The 16,782-nt window shown below is 45.3% G+C and overlaps 1 protein-coding gene across 1 annotated transcript in view; it reads left to right on the forward strand.

Annotated features, from left to right (window-relative positions):
* Window positions 1–16,782, forward strand: part of PLXNA4 (plexin A4) — a 705,695-nt gene that overhangs the window by 68,852 nt on the left and 620,061 nt on the right. The window contains exon 3 of the mRNA XM_066633821.1: window positions 3,356–3,538. Within this exon, the coding sequence (XP_066489918.1) occupies window positions 3,356–3,538 (183 nt within the window). The remainder of the gene's footprint in view (window positions 1–3,355; window positions 3,539–16,782) is intronic.

Consider the following 16,782-nt stretch of genomic DNA (forward strand, 5'->3'; position numbering starts at 1 on the left):
TGCAGCTGCAGGATGCACCTTCCCTGGAAGTGGAAACACTCCCATCAAATGTCTCACAAACTACAGTTCAGAGTACCATTACTTAGGAATAACACCCAGGGAAAGCAATGGGTTTGCTTCTGAGTAAATAGGGTTTCAGCTATGTGCAGCTGCACTTGGTCACAGCCATTTGCTGTTGCTTGTCTCTGCTGTGAATTGAATTGCACACTCCCAGTTGTGTTCTGTGTTGTATGTTATATGTAGAGCTTCTGGCTTAAGAGCAGAAGACTCTGCCTTTGCACTGTTTTGCACCAGATATGTCCTGGGAAATTCTGAGTGATAGATCACTTTTTTATGTTTTAGTTTTTTTCCTGTGTTGGTCTTCAATCACTGGTTCAAACATGAATTGATCACCAAAAATTAGCTATTGGTGGGGCTTTCACAGTCAACTAGCTACCTCCCTTCCTGCCTTGCTGGCCCTGCAAGGCATTCTGGAGCACTGCCATTATTCCATTCTCTTTCAAGTACCCCTAAAGGTCCTGTTGAGTGCCCCTGGGGGTACATGAACCCCAGGTTGGGAACCACTGTTCTATTAGTATGTTGTTTGCAGTGCACTTAATACTCTGACAGTGTTTACAAAAAGGTTGTGGAGACCAGAATTAAAAAAGCTACTGAATACAAATGTATTTTATGATCTTTTACTTTATTTTTAATAAATTAGATGGTACAGTTCTTAGATAACAATTACTGGACATTTTTCAGGATCTGGCCTTGGGTAAAATCAGACAAAATTATAGTCAGACACCTCCCTAAGTTAAAAAAACCCCCCCCCCCCGACTTATCCGAGGGTCATAGCAAATTCCATGATTTTGGGCTCAAAACCTGCCCTCGTCTTATCTGTGAGATCAACTTATAGGCGAGTGTCTTCGGTGAATTTAAAACAATGAAAACTGCAAAAACAAAAAATAAGATGCAGTTAAATCTCTAAAACAAACCAGAAGCGAGAGAGAGAGAGCCAGAAACATCAAATATTTGTAGTTGGGCAGTAAAGACTTTCTAAAAAAAGATTGGTCTTCAGTATAGCAGAAGAGCAGCAGGGAGGAACTTTGCCACACTTCCAGGGCAGGAAATTCCATGAGTCAGGGACCATCATTGAGAAAGCCCTCTCTCAGGTTGCTGTCAAATGCCCTTCTCATTTGCTTCCTGTCTGCCTCTTTGTATCTCCTCTGTGTAAGGGACATTGAAGGCCTCAGTGAGGATTTGACCATATTATACCTTCCTTCCTTTCTTCCACTTCTGTGTTCTTCTACTGTGGGAGATCAGTGGGTGTCTAGTGGTAATGCTGTATAATACACTGATCTTCCACTGTTTACCAAACCATGGGTCAGGAACCACTAGGTGGATCACAAACCAATTTCAAGTGGCTCCCCATTCATTTCAATATTTTATTTTTAGTACCTTAGACTCGATGCCAAGATGGTATGTGATTGCATTTGGAGAGATCTGTACTTTTAACAGGCTACAGTATGTAAGCTTTCAACAATGATAGTAAATGGGGCTTTCTCCTACGTAAGTGTGGATAGGATTGCAGCCTAGGACAGTTAAAAAATTTTCATGCAAGATGATGTCACTGCTAGGTTAATGACATCACTTCTAGGTTAATGACATCACTTATGGTGGGTCCTGACAGATTTCCATTCTAAAAAGTGAGTCCTGGGCTAAAAAGTTTGAGAACCACTACAGTGTATAGTTTGTACTGTGGTGTGCTTTAGAATTCTGCCTATAGCAAGTAATCATTTGTGTGATACAAAATGACAGACCTAAAGAGTAGCAGCAATTCCCTAAAACCTCCAGAGCACTCTTGCAATTTGCTCTTGCAGGAGCCACTCTTGTGCAGTTGCGTGCCTGCCATAGGCTAACCTGGGGCAAATGCCCCGAGCGCTAGCCTCTAGGGCCCCCGCAGAAGCCTCTCTGAGGCTTTATAGCAGGGGTCTCCAAACTTTTTGGCCAAAAGGCCGCATCAAATATCTGGCATTATGTTGAGGGCCGGAAAAGAAAAATGAAATATAAAATTTAAATAAATACATTAGAGATGGAACTTAGATGAATGACTGAATGAATGGGCTCAAATGTCCAGGATTTCTCCAAGCACCAACATAGCCCAAGAAATAAAGCACACACACTTAAATGGACCTCCATTCCCCCACCCCACAAGCACAACTCTGGTTGTGTTTGGTCAACTGGGCCAAATGCTCTCAGGGGATCAAAGACTGGCCATGGGCTGAATAGAGGCTCTCTGTGGGCCGCATTTGGCCCCCCGCCGGGGTTTGGAGACCCCTGCTTTATAGCTTCAGAGGTTTATAGCACTGGGGAACCTCATAGAGGTTTCCCCGGCATGGGAGGAGGTCGTGCGAGGCTCCGTGAGCCTCTGGTAAGTAGGGAGGGTGAATTTCTGCCCAAGGGGGGTGGCGACAGCCCGCAGGGGGGCACCATCGCGGAGCTTTGCCCTAGGCACAGGGCTTCGGAGGTCTGCGGCTGCTCTTGTGGCTTCTTGTTAGGTGAGCTCCAATCCTTCAAAACCGTTTTCCCTTCTCTGCCTGAACCAAAACCCTTGGTACTAGAAGATGAGGGACAGGAATTATTTTGATAGATACACAATAAATAAATTAATAAAATCATATTGCACAGCTTGCCAAGAGTGGCAAGCTGAAAAAGGTAAGCTAGGCATTTCTAAACTTGATGTGGCTTTGAGCTCTCATCCTGTACGTAAGTATCAAATACCTTCCACAGTAGGTTTTGAAGACTCACATGGTGGGCCTATAGTGGGTGTTAGAGGAATGCTTGTGATTAACATAAGAACATAAGAAGAGCCCTGCTGGATCTCTACAGAGCAATGCTGTGGGCAGTTTCATCTGTAGCCCACTGCTCCAGCAGGCTTAGAGCCTGGATTTCCAGGTAGAAGTGACTGTGGAGAGGGTCACACTGAAGAGATCGGGTGGGCTGATTGTGAGCAGCACTACAGTTTGTGAGCAGCATGGGGAGGGCATCAGTGTTGTGCCGAATCCAGCCTGTGGGCCCTATTTTGGTGAACTCTGCCCTAATCTATTACAGACAGCTTAAAACCCATCATCATATATGTGAAATTTTGATTTCTTGCCAAAATGTGCATCACTTTACAGTTACTTACATTAAAGCACACCTGCCATTTTGCTGCCCATTTCTCCAGTTTGGAGAAACTGGTGTTTGGAGAAATTGGTGTTCACCACCAATGACCAGGCAATTCAAGAACCTAGTAAGTGATGAGTTCTCTCTTTGCTTGGCAGACAGACTCGCATGGTTCTTAATGCTATTTTTCTTTCTTTACTTTTTGTCACAGCTCCTAACAATTGATGATAATTTCTGTGGCCTTGATATGAATGCCCCACTCGGAGTATCTGAGATGGTGCGAGGACTTCCCATTTTCACCGAAGACCAGGACAGAATGACATCTGTCATTGCTTACATCTATAAGAACCACTCGTTGGCTTTTGTGGGCACCAAGAGTGGCAAGCTGAAAAAGGTAAGTTGTGGCTTGAAGTGAAGAATTCTTTTCAAATGGTATGGGTGTGGAGACCAGTAGTTTCTGTTTTTGAGAATTGTTCCTGATGATGTTTGGTTGATGTGAATGACAAGAGAACAGCTATCTGCATGATAAACAGGTCTAAGCTCAAACAGGTGATCTTCATGTGATATATTTGTGATCTACTGATTCTTGCATATCCTAGATGCAAAGCTCAGGATGTCTGGTCTGAATTTAAAGTTGGAAAAGGATGCTATCTGAAACACAACTTATGTTTTGCATGTTGTCATGGTATGATGGAATGGAATGTTGAAGCTTAATTATAGATGTTACAGGAGAGCAGAATTTGTTCAAGTCAACATATGAAAAAGACTTTGGTTCTTACTGGCAACAAATTCTGGAGGTGTAACCATGTTACTTTGTTGTAGCAAAATCACTGAAGAGTTCTGTGGTACTCAGTGGCGTAGCAAGTGGGGAGTGGAGGTTGGTCTGTACTGGGTACCAAGCCAGAAAGGGGTGCAGCTTTCTAGATACACATGCTGGAGACTCTTTACTGAAGTATCTGCCAGCAAGTGCTCCAGAGTTCTAAAAGAGAGAACCCAGAAAGGATGTGATTACATCACGGGATATTTATTTATTTATTTATCTATCTATCACATTTTATACTGCAGAGTATACACGGCTGCTCTCCTTTTTTCCTCACAACAACCCTGTGAAATAGGTGAGGCTGAGAGAAAGTGACTGGCCCAAGGTCACCGAGGAAGCTTCATGGCTGAGGGGGGATTTGAACCTGGATCTTCCTGGATCTTTGAATCTAGACATCATGTGACATGATGATGTTGTCTCTGCCCTGGCTGCCATTGCCCCTAGTGACACCACTAATGGTATTTTAAAGATGAACACATTTGTTGTGCCATAAATGTTCATGGACCAGAATCCCCTTCATCTGATCTGTGCTGTTGTCTATGAAAGCATATGACTTAAGTGTGTAAGGGTGCAATCCTCTGCACACGTACACAGGAATAAATCCTGTTGAACTCAGTTGGACATACTTCTAAGTAGATGTATGCATAGGATAGTGCTGTAAGTCTTTAAAGCGCTAAAGAACTCTGTTATTTACTAGGTTGCCACTATGGTTTCTGTATAAATAGATGTCCTTTTCTCAGGGTCTGAGCTGATCTCCCTTGGGTGCCATCCAAGTGAATGGAAAGTTCACCCTTGACTTTACCATGGCTTTCCTCTGTTATAGCAATTTATGTTTATCATCTGGGGCCATCAGTATTTGTATTCTGAACTGAACGTGAGAGATATCTTGATTGTCTCTTAAGATCCATTAGAGGTCACCTTCTAATGCAGAGAGATTGGCTCACTGTGTTCTATAAGATAGCTTAACTGGCTACTGATGTATTCTGCTCTTGTAAGAGAAAGCATCATGCCTTCCTGAGAAATGTTGTACATTTCCTAACTCACTGAGGGCTTGTGAACATGTTAACATATTCTGAGTAATGAGTGAGTAATTCTTTGGAGAAGGCAAAGTCCTCAGCTGGCTGACTTTTTTTTTTTTTTGGAAGGAAAAGTACATTTGAATTAGTTTTCTCCCTGTATGGAGACCATTTGGAATTCAGACAGAATCCTTAGGCTAGTATGATGTAAGACTGAAAGCCACAGGCACCTCTCAACCTTGCCACATGTCATGCACACAAATATGTATATATATAAACTCAAACCTGAACCGCAGGCCTTAGAACAGATATGGAAACTGAGTGCTTCCATTGCTTGGTAACACTAATATCAGTTGGGGAGAAGGGGACCAGCATTCTTATGTTCTTATGTAGCTCAAACCAAAATTGTTTTCTTATAGAAAATCAGCAGGGCTCAATTTGTGCAATATTTGAAAAAGAAGTATGGAAGTAAAAATATCTGTACATAATGGCAGAACAAAGAAAGAGTATGGGAAGTGGACAGTCTTGGACTTGAATAGAGCTTTGTCCATTTATTTGTAAATAAAAACTCCAATGTGGGTCCTCCAACTTCCAAGTGAGAAAGTATGCTTCCAACAACAAGTTGTCTGCTGTTGTAACTTGGCAGAGCATCCTTAGGTTTATGTTGCTACTACTTCTTGCTACAAGGCATTTAAAGGTGGACCTTGGTACCAGTGGTGAGTCAAATCAGTGGATTGCAGGTCAGTGGATACCAAGGTCCCACCTGTATTCACAGATGCTTCCAACAGATCTGAAAGTTTTGGTATTCTTATTTGTCTTCTCTTCAACATTGGAATAATCAGAAGACAAAGAGCACAATCCTATCCTTTGCTGGAACAGGCAAGCCAAGAGGCTTGCGCTGTATTCAGCACAGGATAGGGGCCCAAGGCAGCTCAGCCAAAGGCAAGGGGAAACTTTTCCCCTTGCCCCTCAGTAAGGCGCCTTTCCCCCTATGGGTCTCCTCGGACTTACACCACCTCCTGAGGTGGCACAAGTCTGAGGAGGGCGGAGCAGGTTCAAGTCACTCTGATCTCCCCAGGAACGGGGGTTGGGATCTGGCATAATTACCGGATCCCTGCCCCGCCTCCCACTCCCCTCCTGCCTGCCTGCCCTTGGGGCCACCCAGTGCCTGCCCTCCCCCCGCCCAGGAATGCCTCCCTCCTGCCTTCCTCCCACATGCCCCAGAGACTCATGGGGGAAAGTTTCCTTCCTTCCTTCCTTCCTTCCTTCCTTCCTTCCTTTTGTGTTGGAGTCCTTTCACTGTACAAAGTTGTAAGAAATGCTTACTTCAAATGCTCATTGTTATTCCAGGCGTAAGTTCATCAGATTGGCAACAGCATTTGAAGTGTGTAGAGAGAAAAATACCTTATGTTGGTATGTGAAATTGCCTGAGGCAAGATAAAGCAAAAAATATATACTTCAATGGAACAAGTGCAGGGGTAGAAAAACAAAGCCAAGAGCAACTCTGTGGGTGGCATACGGCTCCACTGGGGTATGTGTGTTGCTGACATTATGACGTGTTGCTTGGGGGCACCTTCCCATAGCCTGAATCATCCACTGGGTTTGCTCAGAATTGGTCCGCATGGTGCTCATGTACATTGAGTTGCCACATATCAAGATGGCAGGACATGTACAATAGCTTGACAGAATCCAGAGCATCTACTCAACTTTTGTCTACTGTGTCACTTCCTCCTTGTCAGGCTGGCACTGCTGCATGAAATGACCAAATTCAGGATTAGATGTGGTTATATTGCTGTGAACCCTCATGCAAGATACTCCAGTACACCTGAGTGTTCTGTGTCATGGTGGGCCAGTAGATGCTGATTGATCTTCTGCCCACTCCGGTTCTGTGCTGCAACGTGATTGGGGAGAATTTTCTTGAAGAGCAGACTGAAGCCCCTCAAAATTTAAGCATTCACTCTCCCTGAAATGCCTTGACTCAACCTTCTGGTCTTCTGGTATCCAAGGCACAATCACATCCAAAACGTTAGCTCCAATTGGATAAAGGAAACCTGCTGTCTTGGTTGTGTCTCACAATGTGCAGCATAGCTATTGTAGAAGCTCAGTATGGTAGTGGCTGTAATGTTTCTTCCCAGACTGTCTCAACAGAAGATTCATCAAGACCAGTAAAAAAAAATTGGAAATATAAGAGGAAGCAATACTGAATAGCTGAATACTGAGCTATATTAAACTAGTAGTTAATTCTATGGGGTGGTTTTGCCCCGTCCTTAATTTTCACCATTTTGAGAGCTGCTGTCATAAAGAACTATGAATACTGATATCTTCAGTGTGATTCTCATCTGTACCATGCACTTGGTAGGTGGACTTTGGCAAGGCACACTCTCCTTCCCCCCCAAGTGCATGTAAGAGTATCAAATTACTGCCCTACCTTTCTGGGTTGTGGTAAGAATTGCAACTGCATAATGTATGTGGATCGTCGGCAATCCACACATTGCCGGCAATCCACACATTGCCGACGATGCAGCTGTCACTACCCACTCTGCCAAAGATCTCCAGCAGCTCATGGATCGTTTTAGCAAGGCCTGCCAAGATTTTGGACTGACAATCAGCCTGAAGAAAACACAGGTCATGGTTCAGGATGTGGACTCACCTCCCTGCATTACAATCTCTGAGCATGAACTGGAGGTTGTCCATGACTTTGTGTACCTTGGCTCAACGATCTCCGACACTCATTCTCTCGATACCGAGCTAAACAAGCGCATCGGTAAAGCAGCTACCACGTTTTCCAGACTCACAAAGAGAGTCTGGTCCAACAAGAAGCTGACGGAACATACCAAGATCCAGGTCTACAGAGCTTGCGTCCTGAGTACACTTCTGTACTGCAGCGAGTCATGGACTCTTCGCTCACAACAGGAGAGGAAACTGAGCGCTTTCCACATGCGCTGCCTCCGACGCATCCTCGGCATCACCTGGCAGGACAAAGTTCCAAACAACACAGTCCTGGAACGTGCTGGAATCCCTAGCATGTATTCACTGCTGAAACAGAGACGCCTGCGTTGGCTTGGTCATGTCATGAGAATGGATGATGGCCGGATCCCAAAGGATCTCTATGGAGAACTCGTGCAAGGAAAGCGCCCTACAGGCAGACCACAGCTGCGATACAAGGACATCTGCAAGAGGGATCTGAAGGCCTTAGGGATGGACCTCAACAAGTGGGAAACCCTGGCCTCTGAGCGGCCCGCTTGGAGGCAGGCTGTGCAGCATGGCCTTTCCCAGTTTGAAGAGACACTTTGCCAACAGTCTGAGGCTAAGAGGCAAAGAAGGAAGGCCCATAGCCAGGGAGACAGACCAGGGACAGACTGCACTTGCTCCCGGTGTGGAAGGGATTGTCACTCCCGGATTGGCCTTTTCAGCCACACTAGACGCTGTGCCAGAACCACCTTTCAGAGCGCGATACCATAGTCTTTCGAGACTGAAGGTTGCCAATACATAATGTATGTGGAGAGCTTTACAGCGCAATCCTATCTTGCACTGGAACAGGCAGGCCAGGAGGCCTATCCAGTGCAAATAGGGCCCCAAAGTGGCTCAGCAGAAGGTAAGGGGTTCCCCTGTTGCAATTCTTACCACAACCCAGCAAGGTAGGGCAGTAATTTGATACTCTTACGTGCACTTGGGGGGGAGGAGAGTGTGTCTTGCTAAAGACTACCTACTAGGAAACTCTTCCCCTTACGCCCAGGTAAGCCACTGCAGCCCCAATGGGTCTCCTCGAACCTGTACCACCTCCAGAGGTGGCATAAGTCCGAGGAGAGTAGAGCAGCTTGCAGCTGCTCCACGCTGCTCGGAAACGGGCTAGGATCCAGCATATCTGCCGGGTCCCAGCCCTGCCTCCTGCTCCCCGTCCACCCACCCCCAGGACTGCCCTCTGCCTGCACTCCCCCCACCCTGGAATGCCTCCATCCCGCCTCCTCCCCGCCCTCCCTAGAGCCTTGGGTTGGCCAAGCTCAGCCAACACAAGGCTCTCCCATGAAGTCAGCGCAGGCCTCCACGGGCTGGTGTGCGTCCTTGCCCAGCCAACTCCCAAGGAGGTGCAAACATGCTTTATGGCACATTTGCAACCCTCCTGTGCCTGCCCAAGGGTGCCTTAGGATTGCGCCCTTAGATACTCCGAAGTGCTATGTGTGATCATTATTTTCTTTGGATGCATTTTTCCTTTAGTGTGGAATTTTTTTAACAACTCTTGTTAGTGAATCAAAATAATAGTTTGGAAAACTTTTATTTCCTTCTTTTTTTCCATGCAGTCTTACTGTGGATTGATGTTTGTTGTTTATATTAAAGATGATACAGATCATATTTCAGGATCCTGAGACATTCCAATTTGTGAATGTCTTGCAGAGTACTCAGAATCATAAAGCAGCATCAGTTGGTTGATATACAAATGTCACCCACGTCAAAGGAATTTTTCCAGTGACACATGCAATTGAAGTAAAATATTGTACTTTACAAGAGTATATTATTAAAATGAAAGTGAGCAGCATATTTGGAGCCTGGCCACGTAACCAAGACAACAATGGAAAGGAAAAAAACAGCTAGAGAGGAGGCGAGTGGGGAGTAGAAAGAAACAGGGAGGTTAAAACACATGCACCCATGCATGCGCACATACAGAGGACTTAGACGTGAAGTGCTATGTGCACAGGACTTGTTAGGATGCAAAACTGGAAGCACTGAGTGAACATCTGTCATCTATGAGTTTGCCTTCCTATGAGATGCTGTTCAACGTTTTTATAAATGAAGTGGGTAGAGGGAATACTTATCAAATTTGCAGATGACATAGCTGGGGTGGGGGATAAGTAACACCATGGCAGACCAAATCAGGATTCAAAATGATCTTGACTGGTTTGATCACTGAGCCAATACCAAAAAGCAAAGTTCAACAGAGACAAATGTAAAGTCCTGCACTTAGGAACAAAGGGCACAATCCTAACCCACTTTCCAGCACCGACATAAGGGTAATGCAACTTTGAAGTAAGGGAACAAACATTGCCATACCTTGAGGAGGCTTTGTGACCCCCCCCCCCAACTGCAGGATGCAGCAAATACCCCACCTGCACAGCTATGCCAGTGCTGGAAAATTGTTTAGGGTTAGAGTTGCACCCAAAGAGTCAGAGGCTCAAGTACAGGATGGGGGAAACCTGACATGGCAGCAGCATGTGTTAAAAGGTCTAGGTGTTTTAGAGGACTGCAAACATGAAGCAGCAGTGTGATGCAGCTGCAAAAAAAGCTAACACATTGCTGGTCTGTATTAGCCGAGGTGCAGAGTCCAGGTCACAAGAAGTAATAGTTCCAATCTATTTTGTTCTAGTCCAACCTCATATGGAATACTGCAGTGATTCTCAAAACATTATAGCACTGGGATCTACTTTTTAGAATGACAGTCTGTCTGGGACCGACTAGAAGTGATGTCATGGCCAGAAGTGACGTCTTCAAGCAAATTAAAATAAATAATTATAAATAATTAAATTAAAGGAAAACAAATAATTACATAAGGAGATGGGAAGATGAGATGGGGAAACCAGCCCTTTTCCACCAAGTGAATTTTCTCTGTAGCCTGCCTGCAATAACCTTAATTTCCCCCCCCCAAAAAAAAATCAGTAAGATTTTCAGCCCCACCCACTTCCCAGTACAATTTAAGTTATTATATTTAAACGATATCACTATCTGGACACACCTAGCTTTACAAGTCTAAAAAATGAAAATAATTCAAATTACCAGCTTCAGTCCCTGTTTTTATCCATTTAAATGGGGAAGACTGCATTGAGCTCCACGTTCATCAGATCGGGACCATTCTGGTGGCCTTGCATTCCTCTTTGCTTGACCATCAACATGAGCCTAGGCAAATTTGTTTACTCGTGAGTAAATGTAAACATGTAGCTTAGTTTCACTTTCCATAGGACTGGATATACATGTCAGCTTGGAGGGTTGGACTTCCTTCTGAAGTGTTTTTTGGGGGCTGCGTTCATTGGATCAGAACCATTCTGGTGACAGTGGATTCCTCTTGGTCTGCCCTTTGCAATGGACTAAGGTATGGTTGCCTACTCATGAGTAAATGTGCAATGTGGCTCACTTTCCAAAGGGTTCCACACATTTTCGTTCTCGGCTACTTATCTGTCAGTTTCAGCTTTGCGACCCACCAACAATCAGGTTGCAACTCACCAAGTAGGTCGCGACCCACAGTTTGAGAAACCATGGACTACGGCATCTAGTTTTGGCTGCATCTGAAAACAGGGGCTCCAATTAGCTGCCGCTGGTCAATAGCTATTGGTATACCTATAGTTCAGGAGTGTCCAAAGTTTTTGGCAGGAGGGCCATATCATCTCTCTGACACTGTGTTGGGGGCCCGGGGAAAAAATTAATTTACATTTAAAATTTGAATAAATTTACATAAGCTTACATTAATGAATATATTAAAGACGATCTTATATGAATGAAAGAAGGTCTTGCAATAGCTCAAGGCCTATAAAAGGCCTTGCACAAAGCAAGGCTGGCCTTTCCTTTGCTGCCGCTGCTGCATCACAGATGTGAAACCACAAGCAGTGGAGGGAGCTCTCATCCCACAGCTCATGCAAGAGGTCAAACAGTCACCCTCACGCTGAGAGCAGTTGCGTCGGGCCAGTGCAGACTCCAACAAATCTCCGGTGGGCCAGAGGCTCATTGGAGACTGGGGGCTCCCTGAGGGCTGCATTGAGAGACCTTGAGGGCTGCAAGTGGCCCCAGGACCGGGGTTTGGGCACCCGTGCTATAGTTCAATGTCTCAATATTGGCCATGGTCACATTTTGTGGTGATGAAATCCTTAAGGTGATTTTTGCATTCTGTGAAGAAGTACCTTTGTTTTGTTTGTCCTGAATCTGTTGCCACTGCGGTGGATGTCCCGAATCTGTTGCCAGATGCAATGGATGATATCAGATTATAGTATTTTGACAGTAAGAATAATTCTTCTCCTCACTTTCTCTCCACATGTAATTTCACTCCAATCACATCCCTGCCCCATCCCCATCATCTTTGTGCTAAAGTCATATCTTTTGTTTAGCTTTGCCTTCTTCCTTTTTATGGGTTGGTCCCTGTTTTATCCGATGTTCTGATTTTAGAGGCATCTCAGCATGTCATTGAAGATGTGGATCTTGTGACCATAGAATGAGACTTGCAAATGGGAGATCTAATCCCCTGTAGATCCAATCTCTACTTCAAAGTCTGGCAGCACTTGGCTGCCGATTGCGTTTCATCAGCAGTGCAGTGCTGTGCACTTTTATGTAGCCAAAAAACAAACTTCAGAGCAGAAAGAAAGTTCTTGTCTGAACCCATCTGGGAAGAAAATGGGAAGAGCTGCACCACTGCACACAGCAGCCTTACTGCAGCCTTGCAGCAGCTCATTGCAACCGATTAGCTCCCCTGTGGCTTGTGACTGGTAGGCACTATGAGCTTCTAAAGGCCCCGATACTAGCAATTATGGGGACTCAAAGTCTTATATTTACGACTTTGATTTTTAAGATATATTTAGTGGTCTTATATTTAAGCCCAAGTCTGCCCCATCACATTATAAAAACAGCACACACGCATGTGTGCATGCATGCACGTCTGTCTGTCTGTCTGTCTGTCTGTCTGTCTGTCTGTCTTTTGCTGTTCACTTCTATTTCTTTTCCATACACATTGAGTAGTCCACAGGGCTGCCCTGTGCCCTGATGAACAGTGGCGCCAACATTCGTCCCTTTCCCCCAGGAAAGGGGGGAGGCTCCGCCATGGGGCTACTCAAGTCTGCACCGGCTATTTAGCCAGCACAAAGCAGCCCCATGTCAGGCTGGATCAATCAAGCAGACCCTCTGGCTCCAGCAGGTGACTGAGCTCCAACATGCTGCCATTCATGGTCAGCTGTGGTGGAATCTCCACCACTTTGGGAAGCCCATGTTTCTGTGCCACTACATCATGGGTTCCTAGTTGTTGGAAATAAAACACACTTTTAGCTTGAATGTTGCCATGATCTCTACACTCCTATTCTAAAGATCCACCCCTTATAGTGCAGTTGCTTTGTGGTCCGGTTTGTGACACATGAGAAAGACATTCTATATGACTTTTGAGTTTTGGCTTGATACCCTCCCAAATACCTGGAGTGACACCTTTCATTTACCTGATAGAGGACCAACTTTTCCTGTTGTGCAGACATCTTCTTTAGAGACGCACAGCTTGAAGCTTGCAACCCGACTGATTCTGGTGGTTCATTAAAATATATCATTTGGATGTGCCCGCATATGCTGCCTTTGGGACCAACCTGAACATCAACTTCAGAACAGACACATATTGCCTTGCCAACGGGCAGCCCAATCCTGAGCTGCCCAGAGCGCAGGGCTGCCGTGGCGCCGAAAATGGCTGCCATGGTATCCAGTGTGCAACCAGGCAGCCACCAGCGGCTCCTCCCAGGTAAGGAAAGTAGGCCCACAATGGAGCTACTTGATTCCTTGGGCTGGCATAGAATCAAAGAGGTCCATGTTGGGCCGTGCGATCCAGCACAGAGCTCAGGATTGGTCCTGCCCTATGCCTGCCCTGCTCTTCACCACCACCTCGCTCCTCTCCCACCTCGCCGCCTCCTCGCCCTTTGCCTGCCCTCCACCTGTCTCCCCCTGCCCCACAGCACCTTCTCCCTGACTCCCACCACTCTGCCACCTACCTCTCCGCTGCCCAGTGGTTCAGGTGACTACGGAGCAGTGGAACACAGGCTAGCCCCTGGGGCTAGCCCAGCACCTGCTGGTGCTGGACTAGCTCTGGTGCTTGTCCGGCTCTAAGCCCTGCATACATGCCTTATGGCACGTTTGTGGCAGTAAGGCAGCACACACTGCATAGGATTGGTCCCTGAGTCTCTTCCTTTCCATATAAGACTCAGTAGGGTACTGATGTCTAATTCTTCCTTTGAGTTGATGACAAAGTGGGGATTTTAAATAATAAACCTAACACTCATTCTGTGTACAATAGATGGCCTCACCATAACTGTGAGCTCGATCTTGTTTTTGACTTATTACATCCTCATTTCTTTTTTTCCCCGTCTTTATTTTCTCTAGCTGCTTTGAGCGACACTTGCATCTACCTTTCATTTCTGGGCCTTTTGCCTTCTGACCCCATTTATGGGCAGCCAGTTTATTATTATTATTATTATTATTATTATCATTATCATTATCATTATCATTATCATTATCATTATCATTAGCGGTATTTATATACCGCTTTTCAACTAAAAGTTCACAAAGCGGTTTACAGAGAAAAATATGGGTGATTCTCCTAATTAGTTTTGCTTTCATTTAATCTTTTGAAAACAAATTTTGTCAAAATGAGATGGCTGAACTATCCTGCTCCACCCCCCACCCCCCAGCTTGATTGGCCTTAAAAGCACAATATCTGGATTTATTTTCCTTTCCATCATTCTCTGGATAGGAGGTTGTTCACATATAGATAGATAGAATCCTTTATTGGCATATAAAATAAATAAACAAAACTTCAACTATATGCAATTGGTAAATTGGTCAGCCAGGTAGCAAATCAACTTCTTGATTTGAGCTGGCACAGGAAAGTTGCCACAGTATCTGTTATTTCCACCGAAGAATCACTTAGGAGATAGCATATTCTTGCCCCATCAGTAAGTCCTCCTTAATAAAACAAGCATAGAAAAAGCGAGCGATGGAATGAAATATGTTCACATATTTCGTTAAGCTCTCCAGGGAGCTTGTTGGAATAACAACCAATCCATGATAAGACAGTACAGGTTGAGTCTTACTATTCACGAGGTTTCTGTTCCCAGAACTTACATGGATGGCAAAAAACACACTAAAGCAAATCAATTAAAAAAACGAAGTCACTTTGCTCTGTTGATTTCAAAACAGCCTTGATGACCTTTTGTAATGTACACAGAGGCAATCAGTCTCTCTCTAGGCGCTTAGGCTTTACTAGGAGGCAGCATTTGCTTCCTTCACCAGGAGCAGCAGTGAGGGGGAAAGAATGAAGAAGGTGATAATCACTGCCATTTAGCCTTCCTTCAGTGCTCAGGGGGAAGGGAGGGGTTTGCCTTTTGCCTGGAGAGAGAATGATTGATGGATTGTCAGCCAGTTGCCCTCTCTCGCATTAATGAGGCTATTGTTAAAGGACTGTTTTCCTTTAATTTAAAGAGCCCTTATCATTTTGAGATAGAAAAACCTGTGGATAATTAGGTTATACCTGTAATCACTTGCATGACTGTCTCTCTACAACAGTAAAAAGCAGTTTTTTAAACCGTGATTTTAAAGGGGTGCATTTTTTCCCTTCTCCAGGGATCAGCACATTCCATCTCATTTGCAGGGGCCATTCGTGTTGAGGCAAATTCATATATAAAAAATCTGTGTATAACAAGGTTGGACCTGTATACAGGTGGAGCCTGTTTATGCACGTGAGTTTCGTCCTATGACCTGCTGCGATTAAGAAAAAACACGTTATGCTAAATTGCATAGAGTTACGCAAATACACGGCAGCCTGACACTTGGGGATGGAAGGAAACTAAGGCAACTGTTCTCTGCTCCTTTGCCTCCCCCTCCTCCGCTCCCTACTCAGCCTTCCCCATTGCCAGCTGTCTCTGCTTTTTTCACAGGTGGGATGCTGAGCTTTTAAGAGCCCAGTCCTATGCCTGCCTACTCAGAAGTAAGTCCCATTCTAGTCAATGGGGCTTACTCCCAGGAAAGTGTGGAGAGGATTGTAGCCTGAGAGCCCAGTCCTATGCCTGCCTACTCAGAAGTCCTATTCTAGTCAATGGGGCTTACTCCCAGGAAAGTGTGGATTGAATTATAGCCTAAATCTCATGCTTTGCTTGCTGGGCTGTTTTGTTGGTGTAGACTGGAGCACGGAGAGCCTGCACCATCTCAGTCTGAAGGGGGGGGGGATTTGGCAAACACTCCCTGGGTTTTTTAAAGCAATCCCCTCTGTTACTACCACACCTGCCCCTGTGTGTGAGTGGGGGGGGGGAGAGAGAGAGCATGAGTGCTCCACCTTGCTGCACATGTTCTGGTTACAGAGGTTTTCTGCCCTCTCTTCACTGCCTCAGGGGATCCAGGAGTCTTATTTTTGCAGTGTTTTGGGCTACCTTGAAACAGATCGAGACGCCAGCACAGGGCAAAGGTGTGTGTGACTTTGAATTCCCCCCACCTGAGACAAATCCACAGACAAATCTGTGGATAAATAAATAGGTTGCACCTGTAATCCTATCTCTTTCTTTTCCAGAAGCTGAGCTTCTCACCCATCTGTCCACAAACTTCACTCTCTTGATTCCCTCCTCTTTCACTACCTGTTCTTTTGCTTTATGTATTTCATCTTTTAGTGGCCTGGCTCTTGATCTCCAGTGTGTTCAAGAGAAGCTGAGCTGTGTATTCACTCCATTGATGAGAGCTCAGAACCTGAAGAGAAGGGTGGTCAGAGATAGTTCACAGGAAGCAGGCAAACTGCTCTGGCAAGTACTTGATATTAACTTAGCCCTGTGCCTGACTACCTCTCTCAGGTTTTACTGAGGGATGAAGCACCATCAAGGAGCAGTCCCCTCTTCCAGAGCCTGGCACTCTGTCACCTCTCTGTTGTATCTCAGTGGCTGTCTGGAGTGGGCTTCATGTGAGGCCCACAGGGTGATGAGTCTGGTCCCTTTGTGGCACTTGACTTTGGGTTCATACTCTTTGGGGTCTCTGCCTCAGTAGTTCCTTGTTGCTGAGGCCCAAGCTTTGTGTTAGGGCACCAGTCCAGCACCTTGGTAG

Source organism: Tiliqua scincoides, chromosome 7 (assembly GCF_035046505.1).
Source record: "Tiliqua scincoides isolate rTilSci1 chromosome 7, rTilSci1.hap2, whole genome shotgun sequence".
NCBI classification, from domain to species: domain Eukaryota; kingdom Metazoa; phylum Chordata; class Lepidosauria; order Squamata; family Scincidae; genus Tiliqua; species Tiliqua scincoides.